An 18,360-nucleotide genomic window follows, 5' to 3' on the forward strand; every position below is an offset into this window, starting at 1 on the left:
AAAAAAAAAAACACGTAATTTTTCTCCTTGTGTTCTATTGTAATTCAAGGAGAATGCGTACATACCTTTTTCTTCCTCTGCAAAATCTAACACCTCATAAAAAAAAAAATCTTTTCCTCATCATAAAAATATGAATGCCAAATCTCTCCAGCACCATCCCCTCCTGCCAGTGAATGCGCTTGTAAATAACTGCGAGTATCGCTGACAAGCTTACTATTAAAACCATTGAACAGCTTTTCATCTACCAGTTAGAATCTGGAAAGGGCCCCCACCCCCCCAAAGTTGCATACACTCCAAAGAACTTCCTAAAGTTATAAATTATTAAATAGGTCTAAAATAATTACAAAAGACAAAATAATTACAATTATTAAATGAATCTGATTTAATAGCAGCAAGGTTTAATAAATCGGTTCAAAATCAAAGTCTTCTCTAACAGAAAATAGTCTCTAACATTTTCTGAGGGATGAGGATGATATATTCCTCGAGAGACTTCCTAACATGATCTATCCTTCTTATCTTCATGAGGATACTACTCTAGCTCTTTACTATTCCTTCCCACTATATTGCCTCTGGGCTCTGAGAAGGTGCATTACTGAAATGATATATGTTGGAACACATCCAAAACCACACAAATATAGCACATAACCAGAGGAGCAAGATAAGTAAAAGCCAAGTTGTTAAACTTTAAATGCTGACGTTGTTCTGCATGTTCATCACCACGCTAGCTGTCAGATTTTCTGCTCAGAATATTGTTTTTCTTTTTTTCAACTTGGGAGACATACCAGAAGTAAACATTTTGATGTCTTTACTTTTCTTTAAGTAATAAATGTTAAGTGACAAATGCTCTACTAAATTAAATTAGCTGTGAAGACATTACATCAGGTAATGCTTACTCGTTAAAACCAGCCTACCAATTTAATTAGTTATGTTTAATCCAGCACCACAGCGTCACAAATCTATCTTGCAAAAATGCAAGCAAATCACAGAAGCACCAATATTTCAGTTTTTCAGTGGAAAAATGAAGGCATCAGGAAAATCTGGAGAATCTTTCCAGAGGAAATATTTTCTCATTGTTTTTCCAGACAATGAGAAAAATCGTCTCAAAATTTCAATTCCAGAAATCACTAAATCATACAGAAACTTTGTATGATAGCCAGAAATATTAAAGAAGTTCTGCATAATGCCTCTACCACAAGGCTATCATTTCTTTCTGGGACTGAGTCTCAACCATTTACTTTTTAACCACATTCAACTTTCTCTCATACCCTGATGTGACTTGGAAACAACACTGTTTATGGGGGAAGGAAAAGTAGCACAGAACTGGTCACTCCAAAAATTAATGACATTACTGTCAATGTGGTTCCAGGCAAATGTCTGATTTCAGTTCTGGGGCTACTATTTGTAAGTGTCCTTATACTCCACTGCTACTTATACCATAAGCGTATGCATAATCAATACTAGCAAATCATTACTTCACTAGCCTTTTTTCTTTCATTGTTCACAACTACTTTAAGAGAACAAAACCCACGCAGAAAAATGCAATACTGTGCATTGTTCTGCATGCAATACTTGTTCTGCACTGGTTCTACATGCAAGCCAAAATATCTAGCATGGCATGAATAAAGGTGAACGTTTGAATCTACCTGATCATTTCCTTTCATTTCAACATCTGCACCCTTAGCCATACATAAATATAAACAGTAGTAGGATGATTGCCGTATTAAGAATAACTGGTTCATTTTAGTTAATTTTTTACATCAAAATTGTTTATGGACACAGAAGAAAGACATATTACATGGAAAGTAACTATTCCACCACATTAAGTAAAAACCTTCCACATTCACTACGAACTTTTATGCTAAATTTTTGTGCCATGTCCTCGGTTTTGCAGATCATATACAATTAGGTAGGGAAAGGGAAAGGAGGCCCTTACTCCAGAACAGTTCTCCTACACGCCTAGGTTCTGTGTGTGCTGGGATAGTTTTCCACACAAATTAGGTGTTACCAAGTCACAGACATGCACCACTGACACCACTGAGTTAAATCAGTGTATACGACTACACAGACACTCCTATTTCAGAAAGAGTGCTTTTTTAGTTCAACTTAAGGACGTTCCTGCAGAACCTCCATTTATTTGAATTAAAGCATTTTAATTAGTTTTAATTAAATTGTTTAGAAACCCCTTTATCAAACTTTTATTTTTTAATGGCAGAATGCTCCATGTAAAAAGATCTTTAAAAAGCCTTAAGGTTTTTTCTCAAAGGCCCTTTAATGCCTGTCACAGAGAACTGCTCTAGACTTCAGCTCAGTCCCTCACATCAACCTCAGTGAGAGGATACTGTTTTATGGATACGGATAGACAGTTTCTGCCGTACATGAATTCAATTCCACATAAGCATCTTTCTTTATGATGCTCTTCTGACCAGTTATACTTACTTGAGAGCTGCTTTGGGCAGATGCTACAGTGCAAAACAGCCTGCAAGAAGGGCCAATTTAGCTCTTCTGAGTATACGCGTGTAATCTGTTACAAACTGGCATATTCATACTCATAAAAGATCTATAACTCTGTTGCATTACTTATCAAATTTTCTTTTCCGAAGTATATTTTGAAAATAATTCAGCTTTTTCCCTTATCTTTCTTTTTAAATAAGAACTACTCAGTAGTGCTATCAGCCCCGTTGTCAAATCTCATGCAAAATCAGATTTAACTTATCTTTGTAAAATCATGGCTTAAACATATATTCCAATTTATTTTCAGTGTTTGTAAATATTTTGCTTACCAATATCAGCTTCCCTGTGATTCTTGATATATTCAGCGAGCTCAAAATTTCCTGCTATTATAGCCACCTGAAAGATTGTAAAATAGTTACAGTTAAAATATTGCCATCACTTATCAATCAGGAAAACATGTATGTTGCCTCACTGACAAGTATCATACAAATATACTTCCATTAAGCAAAACAGAGTAAGTTTGTCTATTTCTTGGACATTCCCACTTCCATTCAGCAACTCTTACATACTTGCAATGTTTTCGAAAACATAGTATTATGTATATATATTACAACTGATCGGTAAGAAGCACCGTTAAGTCCCTCAGTCACCTGTTTACTAAGAACGGTCTGAAAAGGATCAGGATGTCTCAGGAGACTGGTGGAACTGCAGAGCCTTTCAGGCCGTGCAGCCCAAATCAGGGCTGAACACGACATCCGCCATCCCCAAAGCTCCCAGGGCCACCCTGCTGTGCCCAGTGCTACCGGAGCAGACTCTGCCACGTCCCCAACTCTGACATTTAGGAGATTACCTTCCGTTAATTGCTCCTGTCCTGCCCTGACCCGAACAACGAAACAAGAACTGCAACGCAATGAACACCAGATAACCAGAGAAGTAGTACCAAAACCCACAAGTATTCAGATATCCCTAAGACACCAAAAAGGTCTAAGAAAGAGGAACTGGGAATGGTTATGTGCTTGTTTGTGTTTTAAAGTATTTTCATAAACATAATTTTAAAATAAAAGATCGTTTTCCTTTTGATTTGTTTCCCGATTGTTGAACACAGACATGAAACTACCTATTCTGAATTCTAACCTAAACGCACTTATAACAAGAAACTTCTCCATTAGCTGTGAGGAAAGAGATTTGCTTATACCCTTGATGTCTCTGCCCTTTTTCTCCTTCTCCTGATATTGCCATGGATATTCACCAATTCCCTTTTCTAGGTTCATTTTACAGCTCTATACTACTGATAGCAGTTCTTCCCCCTGGTGGGCACTGTGGCTTTCCTAACGTGGAGAAAGGGCAGAGGGTGGACTCACCTTTCTCACAGAAAGTTCTGCATATACTGGATGCAAGCAAAAATGATAATTCAATTAAGGACCCTCCTTTGCTACGGGGCTACTGTCAATCATGAGAAACGGTGGCCACTTGGAAAACCTGGGACACTTTCTGAGCTGATGATCAAGAAAGAAAAGTTTATCAGCTGGTTCGTACTACTCCACAAATCTCAGGGATGAAGAATAATGAAGACAAAGATTGAAGTCATTAAACATGCTCAGGGAGGGGTATAAAGTATAATGTTAATGTGAGTAATATTGTTTACAGTAACGATCATGCAACATTTTTTCATTCACCACAGCAAATTTCTTTAAATGGCCCTATTAACACGGAAATCCTCAAAAAAAGACGACTTTACACGAGTGACAAGCTACAAACATAAAAGCTTGAGTATTACTTATGTAAAACAGAAAGTATTAATTTCTGCTTTAAATGGTAGATTCAGATCAGGCTAAAATTTTGAGTCATGACCAGTACATCCATTTCACTTAAAAATAAAATAATTACATTTAATTTCTGTGCTTTCAGTTCAGCCTAGATTATTTACATCACGCTTCATTTTGCTACTAGTGCTCATGTGGGACTCAAAGTGGACTGTGATACCATATATCCTATTGCAACACTGGAAGAGTCTCATTAAAATGCAGGCCTATGAAGACTGATTTGCTGCAGGGATGGGTGAGCTGTCTTAGAAAAAAGAACTCACTGCAATTTTCCTGAATAAAACTGGATGGGGTTTTTGAAAGTCAGATTATCACATTCTTTTCCCGACTCTACAGTTCTCCTGGTTACTCCATTTTAAGGCATTTCTTTAGGCCTGAGACTCCCTTTATATTGGTCCTCATGCTTCATGCCATAACTCATGAACCCCTTCTGAAAGCAACCCCGAAAATCTTTGTAGTAGGACCCAGATTTTAACAGGTGGTTTCAATCACAGTGAAGTAATCTGTTTTATCTTTTGGTCCTAAGCCAGCAACAGCTGGTTTAAAGAGAAATAGGCTGAATCAGTTTAGGCTGTAAAGTCTACTGGCTAGTAAGGTATAAGCTTTCAAACAGATTACTATGTTTTAAGTATAATACAATACTGGAATGACCTTTCTAGATCACCTAGTGAAGCTTAAAGCAAATAGCTGAACACAGCATTTATCATGTTCATGCTCTGAATCCAAGTTTTCCCAAATTTTTGTTTTTACTGCTTTTCAGGCTCTATCTTTTGCTTTGCAATTGTTTCTTATTTCATTAAAAAATTCCATCCTACATAAATGATTCAGCAATCATTTGCTTCTTATTTTAAGTAAATCTGCATCGCGGCAGAAACTCTGTTCCATGTTTGTACAGCACCTAGCAGTTATAGGCAACACCTATACATTTGTGTTTTAAAATGAGCCCTGCTAGATAGCTATGCGCATGGCATGTGCAATATAAACATTTTTGTCCTTAAAATAATTGACCCAAATTAAGTATCACCATACTTACTGGTGATACTCATGTAATTCACCTTCTCATTACAATATTAAAAGTAAGGAAATCCTTTGCTTTGGACATGTCTCAGCTGTGCAACGTCAAAGGGTGACGGATACTTAGGAGCAAAACGCACTACTGTGAATCAGTAATACTGATTCAAATCAATTCCCATTTCTACTTTTAGATTGTAGTCCAAAAAAACCACAAAGACGAGTGTGTCTTCTCGTGATATATCACAAGATCTCTGAATGCTACAAGAAATTTACTCTGCAAAAAGCAGGGAGGTCAGGGACAGAGGCAAAGTCATACGGGCACTGCTGCCTCATCACTAACGGAGGCAACAACCCATCTGACTGCTGCTTTAATCATTAGTCAGAATACCTTTATTCCAGGGACTACTCATGAAACAAGCTACTTCTCAACATGGACACATGGAGCAGAACTTCGCCCCTAGCTTTCAGTGTGCAACTTTAAAGTGTAACTCAGGATCGCCCCTGGCCAAAGGCACTATTAAAGGTAACAGGCAAGCTGTGCAAATACTGTTTCAGTATACTTTCTGCAGACTGGCTTGATTTGTATAGTTCATAACTGTGACACGTATACAGATCAGGGACTTTCTTTACCATAAAAGCAAGTGAGAAAACTGTTCTTCAGCATCACCCCTAATTAGCATGCACAATTCAAGCAGAGAATTCAGAAGCGATAAGCAACTTGCTAGAGCCTAGTCATGTTACTCAAATGAAATACATTTGATACAAAGAAGTAAATTTTAAAACTCAAGCATGGGCACGCTGATAAACATGTTTTATTACTTGAAAAAAAGATACTAGCAGATAGCTAAAAGACAGCTTGACAGAGAATTGCTTCTGTATTTGCTTCTGAATCAAGCACCAGATTCAATACATTAAGGGTATCATTTATTTCACTTCAATTTAATTCAATTTGGTGACAACATTATGTAAAACTTTAACAGCAAAAATTAAGAAAAGTATGTCAAGATTTTAAAAAAGCAAAAAAAGGTAAAAACAAAGCACGAATATTTCTTAGCATAATGACAACATGCTTCACTTGAATTTGATGGGTGAAGAGTGTAGGAGAAAGTGGAGTCAGAGACAAATCTGAAAGACTCAAAGATACAAAATTATATTCATTCAATTTTTACAGCTGTAAACTATGTAGCACAGTAACTACAACTTCTTTTCCATTAAAACTTATCTTGAACCAAAGTTATAATGTGTTCTCAAAAGCCCAAATGATTAAAAAAAAAACAGACTTTAGGTAGACTATGACCAGATTGTTTGACTATGACCAGATTTATTGTACATAAATCTACCAGTGTGCATGTACGTAGGATAAGTGAATGATCTTTACAAGGTCAGAACAAAGGCCGTGAAGCAGTTCAAATTTAGTCCATGGGGGTGTAAAAATCTCCCCTCAATTAAAATGAAAACTGGATCAGAACCTAACCACAATTCTATAACTGTATTTAATTTCTTTGTACTTTAGAAAATGTATAACAAAGTATGTTTATGGGAAATAATGGACTCCAATTACACACTTCGATTACATCACATGCATGTTTCCAGATATGAAATATTACCACGAAAGGCTCAGCTAGCACTCTAAAACCAGAGGGAGTTTAGAGTCTCTTATGCAGAAGCATCAAAAAGTGACTTTTTAAAAACTGCATATACAGCCATCTTAATAAAATCCATGTGGTTCATTCATTTAGTCCTTTTACCACATTTAAAGACATTTATATTACATTAAGTCTCCGTGTTCTCAGTCAAATTATGATAAACAATATTTATCAAGTTTTACAGAATATCATCTAAAAAACCCACATACCTACAATTGCAATTAAAAGCTGTAATTTTTTGTCCTGTATTTAAAGGACACGTTTACTTTGCAATGCCTCCAGAATAAAAAAAAAAAAAAAAACCAAAAAAAACCACGCACCTGTATCGTCACAGCACTGTATCAAAGAAGTCCAGCTGAAAAGCCTGACTACGTAGATCAGTTATGGTACTTTCAGACCCCAACTAAGATCTTTATCTGCTACCCTGACACTGGTGCGGGATCTCTGTCCCATGCTCTGCCATACAACACAGACAGCAGTAACTCTCTTGGTTTTCACACTATAATTAGAGGCAATCTTATATGAACAAAAGTAACCAGTGAACCATCTCTCAGCTTCCTCCCTCCAAGACTGGCTCATCCCCACTAAGGGTGTTAGTATGGACACCTAATTATTTTCAAATGCCATTTGATAACTCACATGACTAACCTGATTGTGAATGTGAGGTAAAGAATAATTTCAAAATTCTATCTTGTATGTTTTTAAAATAGCAGTAAAAGGCTTTTTACAAAAGCTATTTGCTTTTTTTTCCCCCACCAATAATTATAGATCCCATCTTTGCACATACCTTAATTTCACAGATACAAACACTCACAACAGGGCAGTGAGCAGAAAGTAAAGCTAAGCAAGAAGACATATCTTTGTAGGAGGTAACTCATACCAAATAGCAAGAACGCACGGTAAACCCATGCAGAGGGAACGACAGTACCATCTCCTTCTTCCTGATAGACCGTCTTCATTGTTTCATCGTGACAAAATGTTAGCGGGGGTCACTGAAAGGGGTGGGAGTTGCGCTGCTGCGGCTGGCACTGCGCACCAAGTCCCCAGCCGTGGGGCAATGACTCACTGCTAAGGCAGTCAAGTGCAGATATGAGTGGATTACTACTGCCCCAGAATATAACGCAGAGTGTAACCAGAAGCTGCGAGTTTATAGGGACATTTGCTTTGCTTTGTTCACAGCAAAGCTCGTTACAGTCATCCCACCATCGCATGTGCTGTCTCGCAGACAGCTGTTTCTTCCATGTGCAGCTGCTTACCATGGCTTGCGATTTGTCCTGCCAGGCAATCCCAGATGGACTGTCACCAGTTTAGTGAGGACAGGAATGATTTTAATTGACATGTGGCTAGTTGCTATGGATGGTAACTAAGTGACAGCTCAGTGAAGTAGAAATGTGAATGAATGAAGTAGCTATGACGCATAGACTGGGGAGGAGGGGGAAGGACGCGTAGACTGGGGGGAAGGATGGGGTAGCCTGACCACTAGCCTGGCACAAAGTGCCTGACCAGGAGCGAATAACTGTAATTGGTGACGCACCTTTAGAAGGGATTTTTTTCCCCCTAGCATAGCATTGTTCTAGTCTCCTGGTTTTCTGATATTTACAGTGAGAAACGTTCCCTGCGGATAAAGGAGGCTTTTAAGATGTCTTTCAGAAGTCAATTCAGAAATTATGCATTTGAAGTAGCTTGTTAGTTCTGCTTTCCTGATTTTTGTTCCCCAGAGAAACTCGGTTTAAACAACGGCAAGACAGACTACTTTGTGTGTACAATGAAACCTGACAGATGTCCGGTGAGAGGCTGCTGTGTGACAAGAGATTCATAAACACTTTCAGATTCTGGCGCCCAGGTTTAAGTATCGGTGCTGTCTCACAAATGTCTCTCTTCAACCTCATCAATATAGCTGTCAATACATCAATTACTTACATTCAAGCACTTAGACTTTTTGGATTATAATTAATACAGTGTTTTGTTCCTTTTGGGAAATTGGAAGTTATATGCACTTTACCTGTCACTAACCTCCTGCAATTGATTTTTTCTGCTCTTGAAACGTATCACAGGTAGAGATTATATTAAATTAGAGTAAGATCTTCACGGCCTGTTAGCAAATACGATTTTAGAACTTTTATGTTGCCCTGAAAGGCAAGCACTAAGACTAAATCACATTATTGCTCTTTGGAACAAACTGATCCACACAGTAAGAAACAAGATAAAAAAAGACAGAAATTGAAGTTGTTCCCTCTTAAATCTAGCCAATGAACTTTGACAAACTTTCTGCACTGAAGAGAAGGAAAGCATCTCACAGCTCATTTATGTTTCACTCTCCATCAAGGCAGCTGCACTGCTTTCTGCTGCACGTGTTTAAATTTTAGACCAGGTGAGGCATAAAGCTTTAAAATGCCTTGTCTAAATGGAAAGTGGTGGAGGCTGCTGGGGCTGCAACTGTAGCTCCAACTGTAGCTCCAGTTCACAATAAGGAGTACGTGATAAAACTGCTAGCACTAATGCAGCAGGCTAAAACTCCCCACCCACTTTTTCGGCCCCTCTCCTCTCCCCCCGACAATTTCACTTTCCTGATGAAAGGAAACTGCATGAGTCTTTCCTTCAGTGCTGATGTTTCAGCTCTCTGTTGCCTCTGCTCTCCAGCAGCGCTCACTAAAACGACGGCCTTTCCACCTCAGGTATGCCACCGTACATTCAAGGAGATAGCTCTACCCCAGGACAAAAACGCAGCGTTGGTCTTGACTCTGCTCAGTTTAAGCCAAACAGCTGAAAAGAAGGTGGAACATATATGGCAAGCTGAGGTATATCTACCCAATTTGTTTCTTTCCCATCTTCAAATGGAACTAGAAGGAAGAGATGCTGGAATTCGGCAACCGAGGAGAGACGGACCGTAAGACACTCAAGAAACTGCCTTCGAGTCAAGTCATAAACTTACAATTATTGTGCCACTAAGGAATATATTATGCAAACAATGGAGAAACCCATTCAGGCAGCCTCAACTGTTATGCAAGAGCATTCACAATCACTAGAAACTCATGAGTAATTAAATTATCACAAGTGATTTCATAAGGAATGTTTAGGGTCACTTTATTAAGAAACAGACCACCTGAAAAGCTTTTCTGTGTGTCAGAATTAGGACCCGTGTTTTCTTACTATTAAAAGATGAGGAATGTTACTGTATCTAAGAGCATAAATTAATTTATACAGAAAACATTAACAATTCACCTAATCACGGAAATATCAAGAACTATGTAACAATTTAACAGTAAGGTCATCTGTAAATCCCATTTCATTATAATTCATTATAATTGTGTTTGGGCACATCAACTTTTAAAATTTGATTCAGAAATATAATCGTGCTTACTGCGAGGCAAGAAAAGGCAATGCAGCCCAATTTCAACATATTTCTAACACGTCATAGTTTTTCCTATGGGCTGAGCTGCTGTTTTTGCTCCCAAGATACCTCTTCTTTCCAGGGAAAGGTGTAGGTGAAGGTTCTCAGAGTCTAAAGCCACTTCAAAGTTTGTCATCGTGTACCACCAAGCACACAATTTGGTAGCCATCCACGTGAATGTTAGAAGGTGCAGCACAGAATGCAAAACAGAAGAAGCTGGATTGTGGTATCCAGAAATAATTCTGCATGCATGTGGCTGGAAGTTAACCGCAGCATTTCTGCAAATGGTTCACTTAATAAAGAGACAGTGCAATCCTAGGAACAAAGTTGTTATTATTCTGAATATGCAATACGTATCAAACAGGCACCTTAGGATAGTACATTGACTAATCACTTACAAGAGACAACACCAAACGTCTTCTGAAATGCAATATTTCTAAAGCCACCCTGAAAGTTAAATTTTAGGTTCTTAAGAGCCAAGATACTAGTGTCTTGTGTCTGCGCACACCTGTGCAGCCCATCGCACAAAAAAATCTTAAATTGATATCTATTACTTGCTCTCACAGAAGAACAGCATATAGATGTTAAAACTCTCTTGAGTGGTACAGATGGAGTTAGGTTTGGAAAAGCAAGAAGCAATGTGCACTCCTGATTTCTTTTCCATTGATGCAGGAGAAAAAACTACTTATCAAACATGTCTTGTCTCGTATGCAATTTCAGAAAGCTTTTATAAGCTATGCTTATTTATTCAATAAATACAGAAACAGATCTAGAACTCAATATCCGCTGGAAATAAATTCTTTTGTAATATTTTAAGCAAAATGTGACAATTTGACAAGCATTGTTCTGAGCTCAAAGCACAACATAAACTTTAGCTGTTTTCAATTAAAGTAGACACTATGAATTTAATAAATATAGCTAGATGATTTTTTTCCGAATCAGTTTGAAAATTCCATGCAGTTATAGTAACTGGGTAATCTAAAATATAAATGTTGAAATACTGTGAATTCTGTACTTTACTTTCTAAAATGAAAGCGAATAGCATGATCCCACATCTTGTAGATGCATTGATTTCAGTTTATACTTGGCTTTCAGACTGTAATGTTGTAAAAGAAAACTATAAGTTTTTTAGTTCATCTCATTTCTGTAAAATAAAACCAAATGCTTGATTAATATCACTATTCCACTTTTTTTTTCCTAACAGTGCTCCTGAATGCATATGATATGAGATACATACAACCTCCAAAAGATACATATGTTTACGTTATGGAGACGCATACATTTACACTCCAGAATTTTTAATAAAAAGTAAAATAGTTGCTAAGTCAAGATAAAACATACCTAATTAGAAATCAGAGGCAAATTATTATTTAGAGAAGTTTACAGTTGTGTAATATTTTGTACACATGATAAGGTAATACAATTTTTCTTGAAAAAGAGACAAAGAGATTTAAAAGACTACTGAGGATTTTAAAGCTGTATACGAGGTATAACATTCTTTACAAATTCTAGTAAGATTCATAAAAATAAGCTTTATATAGAATAAAGCAAAGCACTAAAATTGCTTTTTGTCTCTTTTATATAGTAGTCAGTAGATATTTATATTAAGTGCAGAAATAATCTCTATTCTCTGCTAGGACAATAAACTACTGGCAATTTTTCTAAAATTACTCAACATTAAAGTTACTAAAGAATATAGCTAAAAAGTGTAACATTAAAGTTACTAAAGAATATAGCTAAAAAGTGTACTCAGCATTTACATGTATGCTTATCTCCTGGACAGAAAATAATTCTTAACCATTCTAATTATATAACGTAATACAAACCTAATACGCGTTTTGAAAGGAACTGACTTTGTACTATTGCCCAGTAGATGGCAAAATATCAGCAGTCACCTTTAATTTTCTTGAAACTTGCTTATTTTTAAACCCCAAACTATATTATTTTTCCTTTTTCCTTCTACTCACTCCTTTCTATTTCATTGGATAGCAGGATTACCTTTACCTTTTGGATGTTTTCTGTATGTTATCTGCTTGAAAGACAATTTCATCTTCGTCAGTTCTTGATACAACAAAGCACAGTAACGTTACTTTCCTTTAAATAGTCCTTTGAAGACAGTTTCCTTACCACCAATTTTTTTTTCTCCAAAAGCATGCTGCTGCTACTGCTCCCAAATTTACCAGCACATGTTAGCATACTGTGTACAAAAATCTCTTAGCAACAATATCTTAGTGTCTAACATTTTCCTTCTTCCAACTATGATTCATGGAGCCATCTGTAGTCAGATATTGACATGCAGTATCTTAAAATAGATACCTTACATTTGCTCAACAACTAGTTTTAGCATCTGAAAATATAAATTATGGGAAAGGGCCAATATTTCTTTGAGGCTTTTCATCATTCCCTTGATCATTTTAGCACTGTTTAAACAAAAGCTTGCCATGATCACTTTGCCTTATTATTAAGGTCAAAGTATTCACGCTTTCTATACTGCAGGGGTATGAAGGATCTGTTGTGCTAGATGCAATCTATAACAGAAGATTACAGATACAGAATTTAACTCTCCCTAGAGCTTAACGGTGAGGGCCACACCATGGCAGCCTGCCTAATAGTGATCCAGGACAGATTTTTAAGTTTCAGGTATTGCTACATGCAGCACAGGAAGAGCTGAGCGCTGCACCCTTGGAGCTGAAGCCCCACCTATAAGGAGGTGGAAGGGCTAAGTGTCTTGGCTGGGCAATAACAAAAAGACTTTGCAGCGGTGGCTACTGCAGGGAATGTAAAGGTCTCCTCAACTCTCTTTCAGGAATGAAGGTAAAGTTACAACCACAACCTCCCCAGTAGTGCTTTTGCCTCCTAAAACTCTCATGAACTCTTTGTTTGGAGGGGAGGAACATCTTGATTTCAGCTACAGCAAGTTACATCAATTATCTATTAATAGCTGAAGATTTTGTAGAACATAACAGTTATTTGTGCAAATTTATATAACTGTTTAAAGACGGCCATGGTGCAAAAATTAGGTAATGTTAATAGAACGAAGTAAAATAGATTATATTGAAAGATGGAAATCAAGAAGGCAGCATGGCTTTAAAACAATCTAAAGTGAAGCCTGAGGAACACATTTCCAATCCATTGCAGTCAAACAGAATTTTATCAGCTTCAAAGCAACTAGGATTTTACCTTAACTGTCTATCTATAATATGTTTAAAAAAGAAACAAAGTTACAATGACACGATGCGGTCCAAATACATGATAAATTTTTAGCTGGATGTTATCAAAAAGCACACTGCAAGCATAATACAGTGTTATATACTACATTTTCTTTGCTAAAACACTGCTTCTACCTGCAACAGATTTTACGCAACAGATCCCAATTGGATCTTCTGTAAAACACTCAAGAGCCATGAAACAGTGCCAGAGCTGACGAGCATGGTGAATTCAAGTCAAAATTAAGAGAAGGCTATTGTACTGAACAACCTCATTTTAGTCTCTTTATGACCTGCAGCGCTGTCTTAGCAGGACTTTCTACTGGACAGACACCTTAAAACGCCTTTTGGTGGATATGCTCATTTTCCAGCAATCTTGATATGATTAAAGAGTAGAAACTGTATTTTATGTTATACTGCCCTTTCATAAAGGCTCACAGCTATGTTCTTAAAACTTAACTACTCTTATTCACGAACAAGCCATGACTGAATACCTTCAGATTAAACTAAGCCTGCATGGACACCAAGATAAAAAATGTAAGCCCTTCTCTCACAACATGCAAGCAAATCACTTCTAAATCACCTCTCTCTCTCAGCTTTGAAATGCAAACTTAACTCCTATGAAAAAAGGATCTGGTGTTATGCAAGAACCAGCTTGCCAGAAACTGTTGAACTGAATACACGGACAAGTTGATTAAAGTTACCCATGAAACACATCAGGAAGCAAAAAAGGAACAAGCAGACAAATTCTTCCCCAGCACAACTTAACTGCTTCATGTCATTCTTTTTCTCCCCTCCCCCTTTTTGTTTTAAACAAATATATATATATTTTTCAGGCTACCCTGCTTTACACAGGGTATATACATATGTTATTAAGCCTCCTCCTCAGTCACTTCAAGTATTAGGAAATCTAATGTTTACTTCCACTCTGAAAAACAGAAAAAAAAGAAATGCAGTTTTCTGCTTCTCTGCTAGTTTAAAATGCCACGTAGCAAGTCATTCTCAAGCAAGATGCATTTTTCTACAGTTGTGTTTTAATAATTAACCTGAGAAAGAAAAAGCAAACATTTAGAATTACAGACTCGTTCCTTGGGAAAATCTAGCTCAAACTGGAAAGAACTATCAAAAGCTAGTTATTACATAATCCTTATTACTGCTACTTGGGTGAGCGGTAATTTCAAGAGAGTATTTATTGAAAGCACATAAAGCCAGGTTGCAGCATCAGATGAATCGGATAAGACAGAGCCAGTAATAAAATTGACTTAATTTTTTCTTTTTTCCGCACAATAACATGCTAAATCAGAAAGCCATGAAATGTAATCTTCTTCAGTAGAACTCCTTTGAAAAAAGGATGAGAAAGAGTTTGTGCTATATTTCGCTTTCCTCAAAATTATAGTAAACACCGGGTTATACAGAAAATTCAGCAAAAGCGTGTATAGGTACGTGCTGCTGTAGGGTATAAAACTTTAGCGGCTTTTGGCTTTTTATGAGGTAAACCAGGGCTGAGAGGCTAAACACACAAGCAGCTTCTTCCCAAAATACTTTCAGAAAAATGTCTTCCTACTCACAGCAGGCAATAGCTACTGCCCACTGTGTTTCACAGTAAAAGCTGTTTACGGGATCCAATTCTGCAAACGCCTAATAATACAACGTTGCTTGAACTGCCCCCCCAAATGGCTTTAAAAGCTTTTGAAAGCCCTTAGGATGAAAAGCACCTGCTTAATAAAACGCTATGATTATTTTATCATATACATTTGGTGGATTCATTCCAAACTCTATGGGTTAACCATAATAAAACCTTCAGACGGAGTAGTCTAGTAAAAGTCAATACACCAACGAAAGACTCCAACGGAGAGAGCGCCGGGACTGAGACGTATGCCACCCGCTTGCCACGAACGCTCTCTCCGAGGAGCTGCAACAGGATGCTTCGTTTACGCTGAGACAGAAATCCTTCATTTTTATGAGAAACAAGAACTCAATCCAGTGTTACCAGAAATTTGCACTGAGTAGCCTGTATGTTCATGCAAAAACAAGAGATCAGGCACCCCACCCCCTATCAGCCGTAACTATAAATTGTTCATTGTTATTCGCAGGCCTCAAGGGCCCGGGAGTCCCAACCAAGCCTTGTGCTGGGCACGGCACAGACACAAAATAAAAAGACCACCGTTGCCCAGAAATGAAAGTGTAAGTCGTGACGGGAGCTACAAGCTGACAGAGGAATACAGGAAAGAGCAGGACAGAGTTAGTGATCCTGGTCATCATGAGAGAAGTAGCCCCAGCACAAGAGGTGCTCTTCCCCAGGGGACAAATTTCAGTATCTCTGAAATTTCTGGTTTATTAGCATCAACTAATTCAATCAGTGTTTAAAAAGCTCTTAAAAACACATTATAGTGGTATCTAAGGTGTAATAATGCGTTTCATAGCATATGAAGAGAGAAATCGAATGGTATTCACATCTCAAATTAATGTTGTGTTGGAACAGTAAGTTAATTTTAAATGCATCAGATTACTACAAGTATGCTTATCTACGATTTGTGAAACCGAATTCCCATATCGTTTCACCTTCTTTGTACCACAGTGAAAAGCACAGGAATCAAGAAGCTATAGAAGAAACACGTCCTTCTTCTCTCCTGCAGTTAAATTTGGAACAGAATCTGATAAAATACCTTATTCTATAGGAACACTGAGGAAAAAAATAACAGAGATCTGTGACTGGACATTTATCCTGTTTCCATCACTACCATTTCAATACTTGTCAAATCCTGCCAACAATGTAATATGAGTAGATATTTTATATTAATGTTTGCGTAGCTCCTGTCTTATACGTTAATGGGGGGGTTTGATGACTTGGAGACACAATATTTATTCATCCTGAATCTGTTATAAACCAATAAAACCACAACAACTTCTTTTGACAGACACAACCATGGAAGAAAATATTTCCAATGACAATTCTATAAAAATTTACACTCTTCTTCTGTAGAACTACAGAAAAAAATACATGCAGAGTTGTCACAGCTGACCTTTTTACAAGGATAAGGTAACGCTACGTGCAACTGCTCAGTGACAGTCGGGCTATTAAGAACTTACCCATGTTGCTTTCTCTTTTAGGAGATACAGTAAGTAAAATAATAGGAGCAATCCTCAATCTACCAAAAATACTGTAATTAACATTACACGAATCTGCACTGCCTCTTGCAGTTTCATCCATGACACCTAATCATGATGTCTGAATCACACACAAGCCTTGCTTTCCCTGAGGCAAGAACTGGTAGTGACCCTTACAATTCAGTTTGCTTAATTTGCTCCCACTTATAACCCAGTTTCAGTTGCTTCTAAGCGTTTTAAAGTTTATCCGCTTGGTGGAAAAACAAACGGGTCGGCTCCCAGCTACCTCAGAGACACTCTGCTTCTCACTGAAATACTGCTCTATACGAGAACACCTGAGGCATTTCTGCTAGACTCCCCTGTCTTAACTGTGGGGGGGAAAAAAAGGAAAGGAGGAAGAAAAAAAAAGATCTCAAATCATTTACATAGAACATAAAATAAAAGATGGACTCTCATGGACATACCTCCATAAGTTTACAGTCACATAACAACTGTGCAGTGGCAACAGCTTTAAATAAAAAAAATTTTTTAGTAAAGTATTTTTAGCATCTCCAGTGTGGCAATATTTTGCCTTTCTCAATAAAGGGCAAGCGCAATATTTAATTTCTTTTGTATTTTACTACATCACCTCAATTTGTCTGTTTTCCTAAAAAAGTGACAAAGGCTAAGACTGTGTGGTCGGTCAGCCAGCCCTCTCCAAACCATTACTCGATCAAGGTGAATGGATTTTAGTACCATTATTTATCCACACATATTTTTCTGCTCCTCTGTCTCTTATGATATCCAGCCCTTAGGAGGCCAAGCGAGAGCACCGGTGAAAGATGCGTGCACACGCACCGGTTTGCTGGCCGGCAAGCCCTAAGGAGAAGGAAAAGGCTCACGGGATTTCTCTGTGCAAAACTGCAACTCTCGCCCCACAAGAAGCCGGGAAACGCAGCCGGAGCCAGGATAAAAGTAGGGTGGGAGCATGCCGACGACCATGCAGTAACACAGGGAATCGGGAAACGCTGTGTACTCGCTCATAGGGGCTGAACAGGGCTGAAATCTGAATTTTCCAAAGTAGCTATGCCTTCAGAGGTAGCTGGGACAGAAGCATTTTTGCTGTCACATGTTTTCAGTGAGAGTATTACATCCTGCTTTGTTATCTTGTTGTTACCAAGTGTATAATGAACCAAATATGGATCTTAGGTAATTGTACTTTATGCGCCGATAAGGAGATGCATCTGCCTAACAGTTTGTCAATACTTCAAAATTGGCAATGGCCGGAAATCCACTGAGGCAGCTTCAAACTTGCCATCAAGCACTTTTCCCTTGAAAGCGTTACTTGAAGATGAACAGCATCTCAGATCTGCTCTTGTAAGCCCTACTAAATTCTCAGGAATATTGCCATTTAGCAACTTTTTCCCTAAGATCCTAGTAGATGCCACATCAGGATCACAAAGGCAGAAACGTGGCCAGGGTGAGGTGTAGGATTCCCAGAAAGCCTTTCTCTCAAACGAGAATATGTGTTCCTCTACATAAATAGCACTTCCAGGTAAGTGATGAGAAAACACGTCATAGCTATTCATTATTTGCATCTGGATAGATCAGCATGAGACCTTTTTTTTTTTGAAACAGGTTCTTTTTCAGAGAATAATGGTGGGTGGGTGGGTCTATACATATGTACATACTCACATGCATTTCTAAAGAAAAAAAAAAAATCGATAATTGGTTCTGGTATG

At 37.7% G+C, this 18,360-nt stretch overlaps 1 protein-coding gene across 2 annotated transcripts in view; it reads right to left on the reverse strand.

Moving 5' to 3' along the window:
* SHANK2 (SH3 and multiple ankyrin repeat domains 2) overlaps positions 1-18,360 on the reverse strand; it is a 339,001-nt gene that overhangs the window by 275,083 nt on the left and 45,558 nt on the right. For both annotated transcript variants that reach the window (XM_068945429.1, XM_068945428.1), the window contains exon 10: positions 2,781-2,847. In XM_068945429.1, the coding sequence (XP_068801530.1) occupies positions 2,781-2,847 (67 nt within the window). The remainder of the gene's footprint in view (positions 1-2,780; positions 2,848-18,360) is intronic.

The sequence above is a fragment of the Struthio camelus genome, chromosome 5 (genome assembly GCF_040807025.1).
Source record: "Struthio camelus isolate bStrCam1 chromosome 5, bStrCam1.hap1, whole genome shotgun sequence".
Taxonomy (NCBI): Eukaryota; Metazoa; Chordata; class Aves; order Struthioniformes; family Struthionidae; genus Struthio; species Struthio camelus.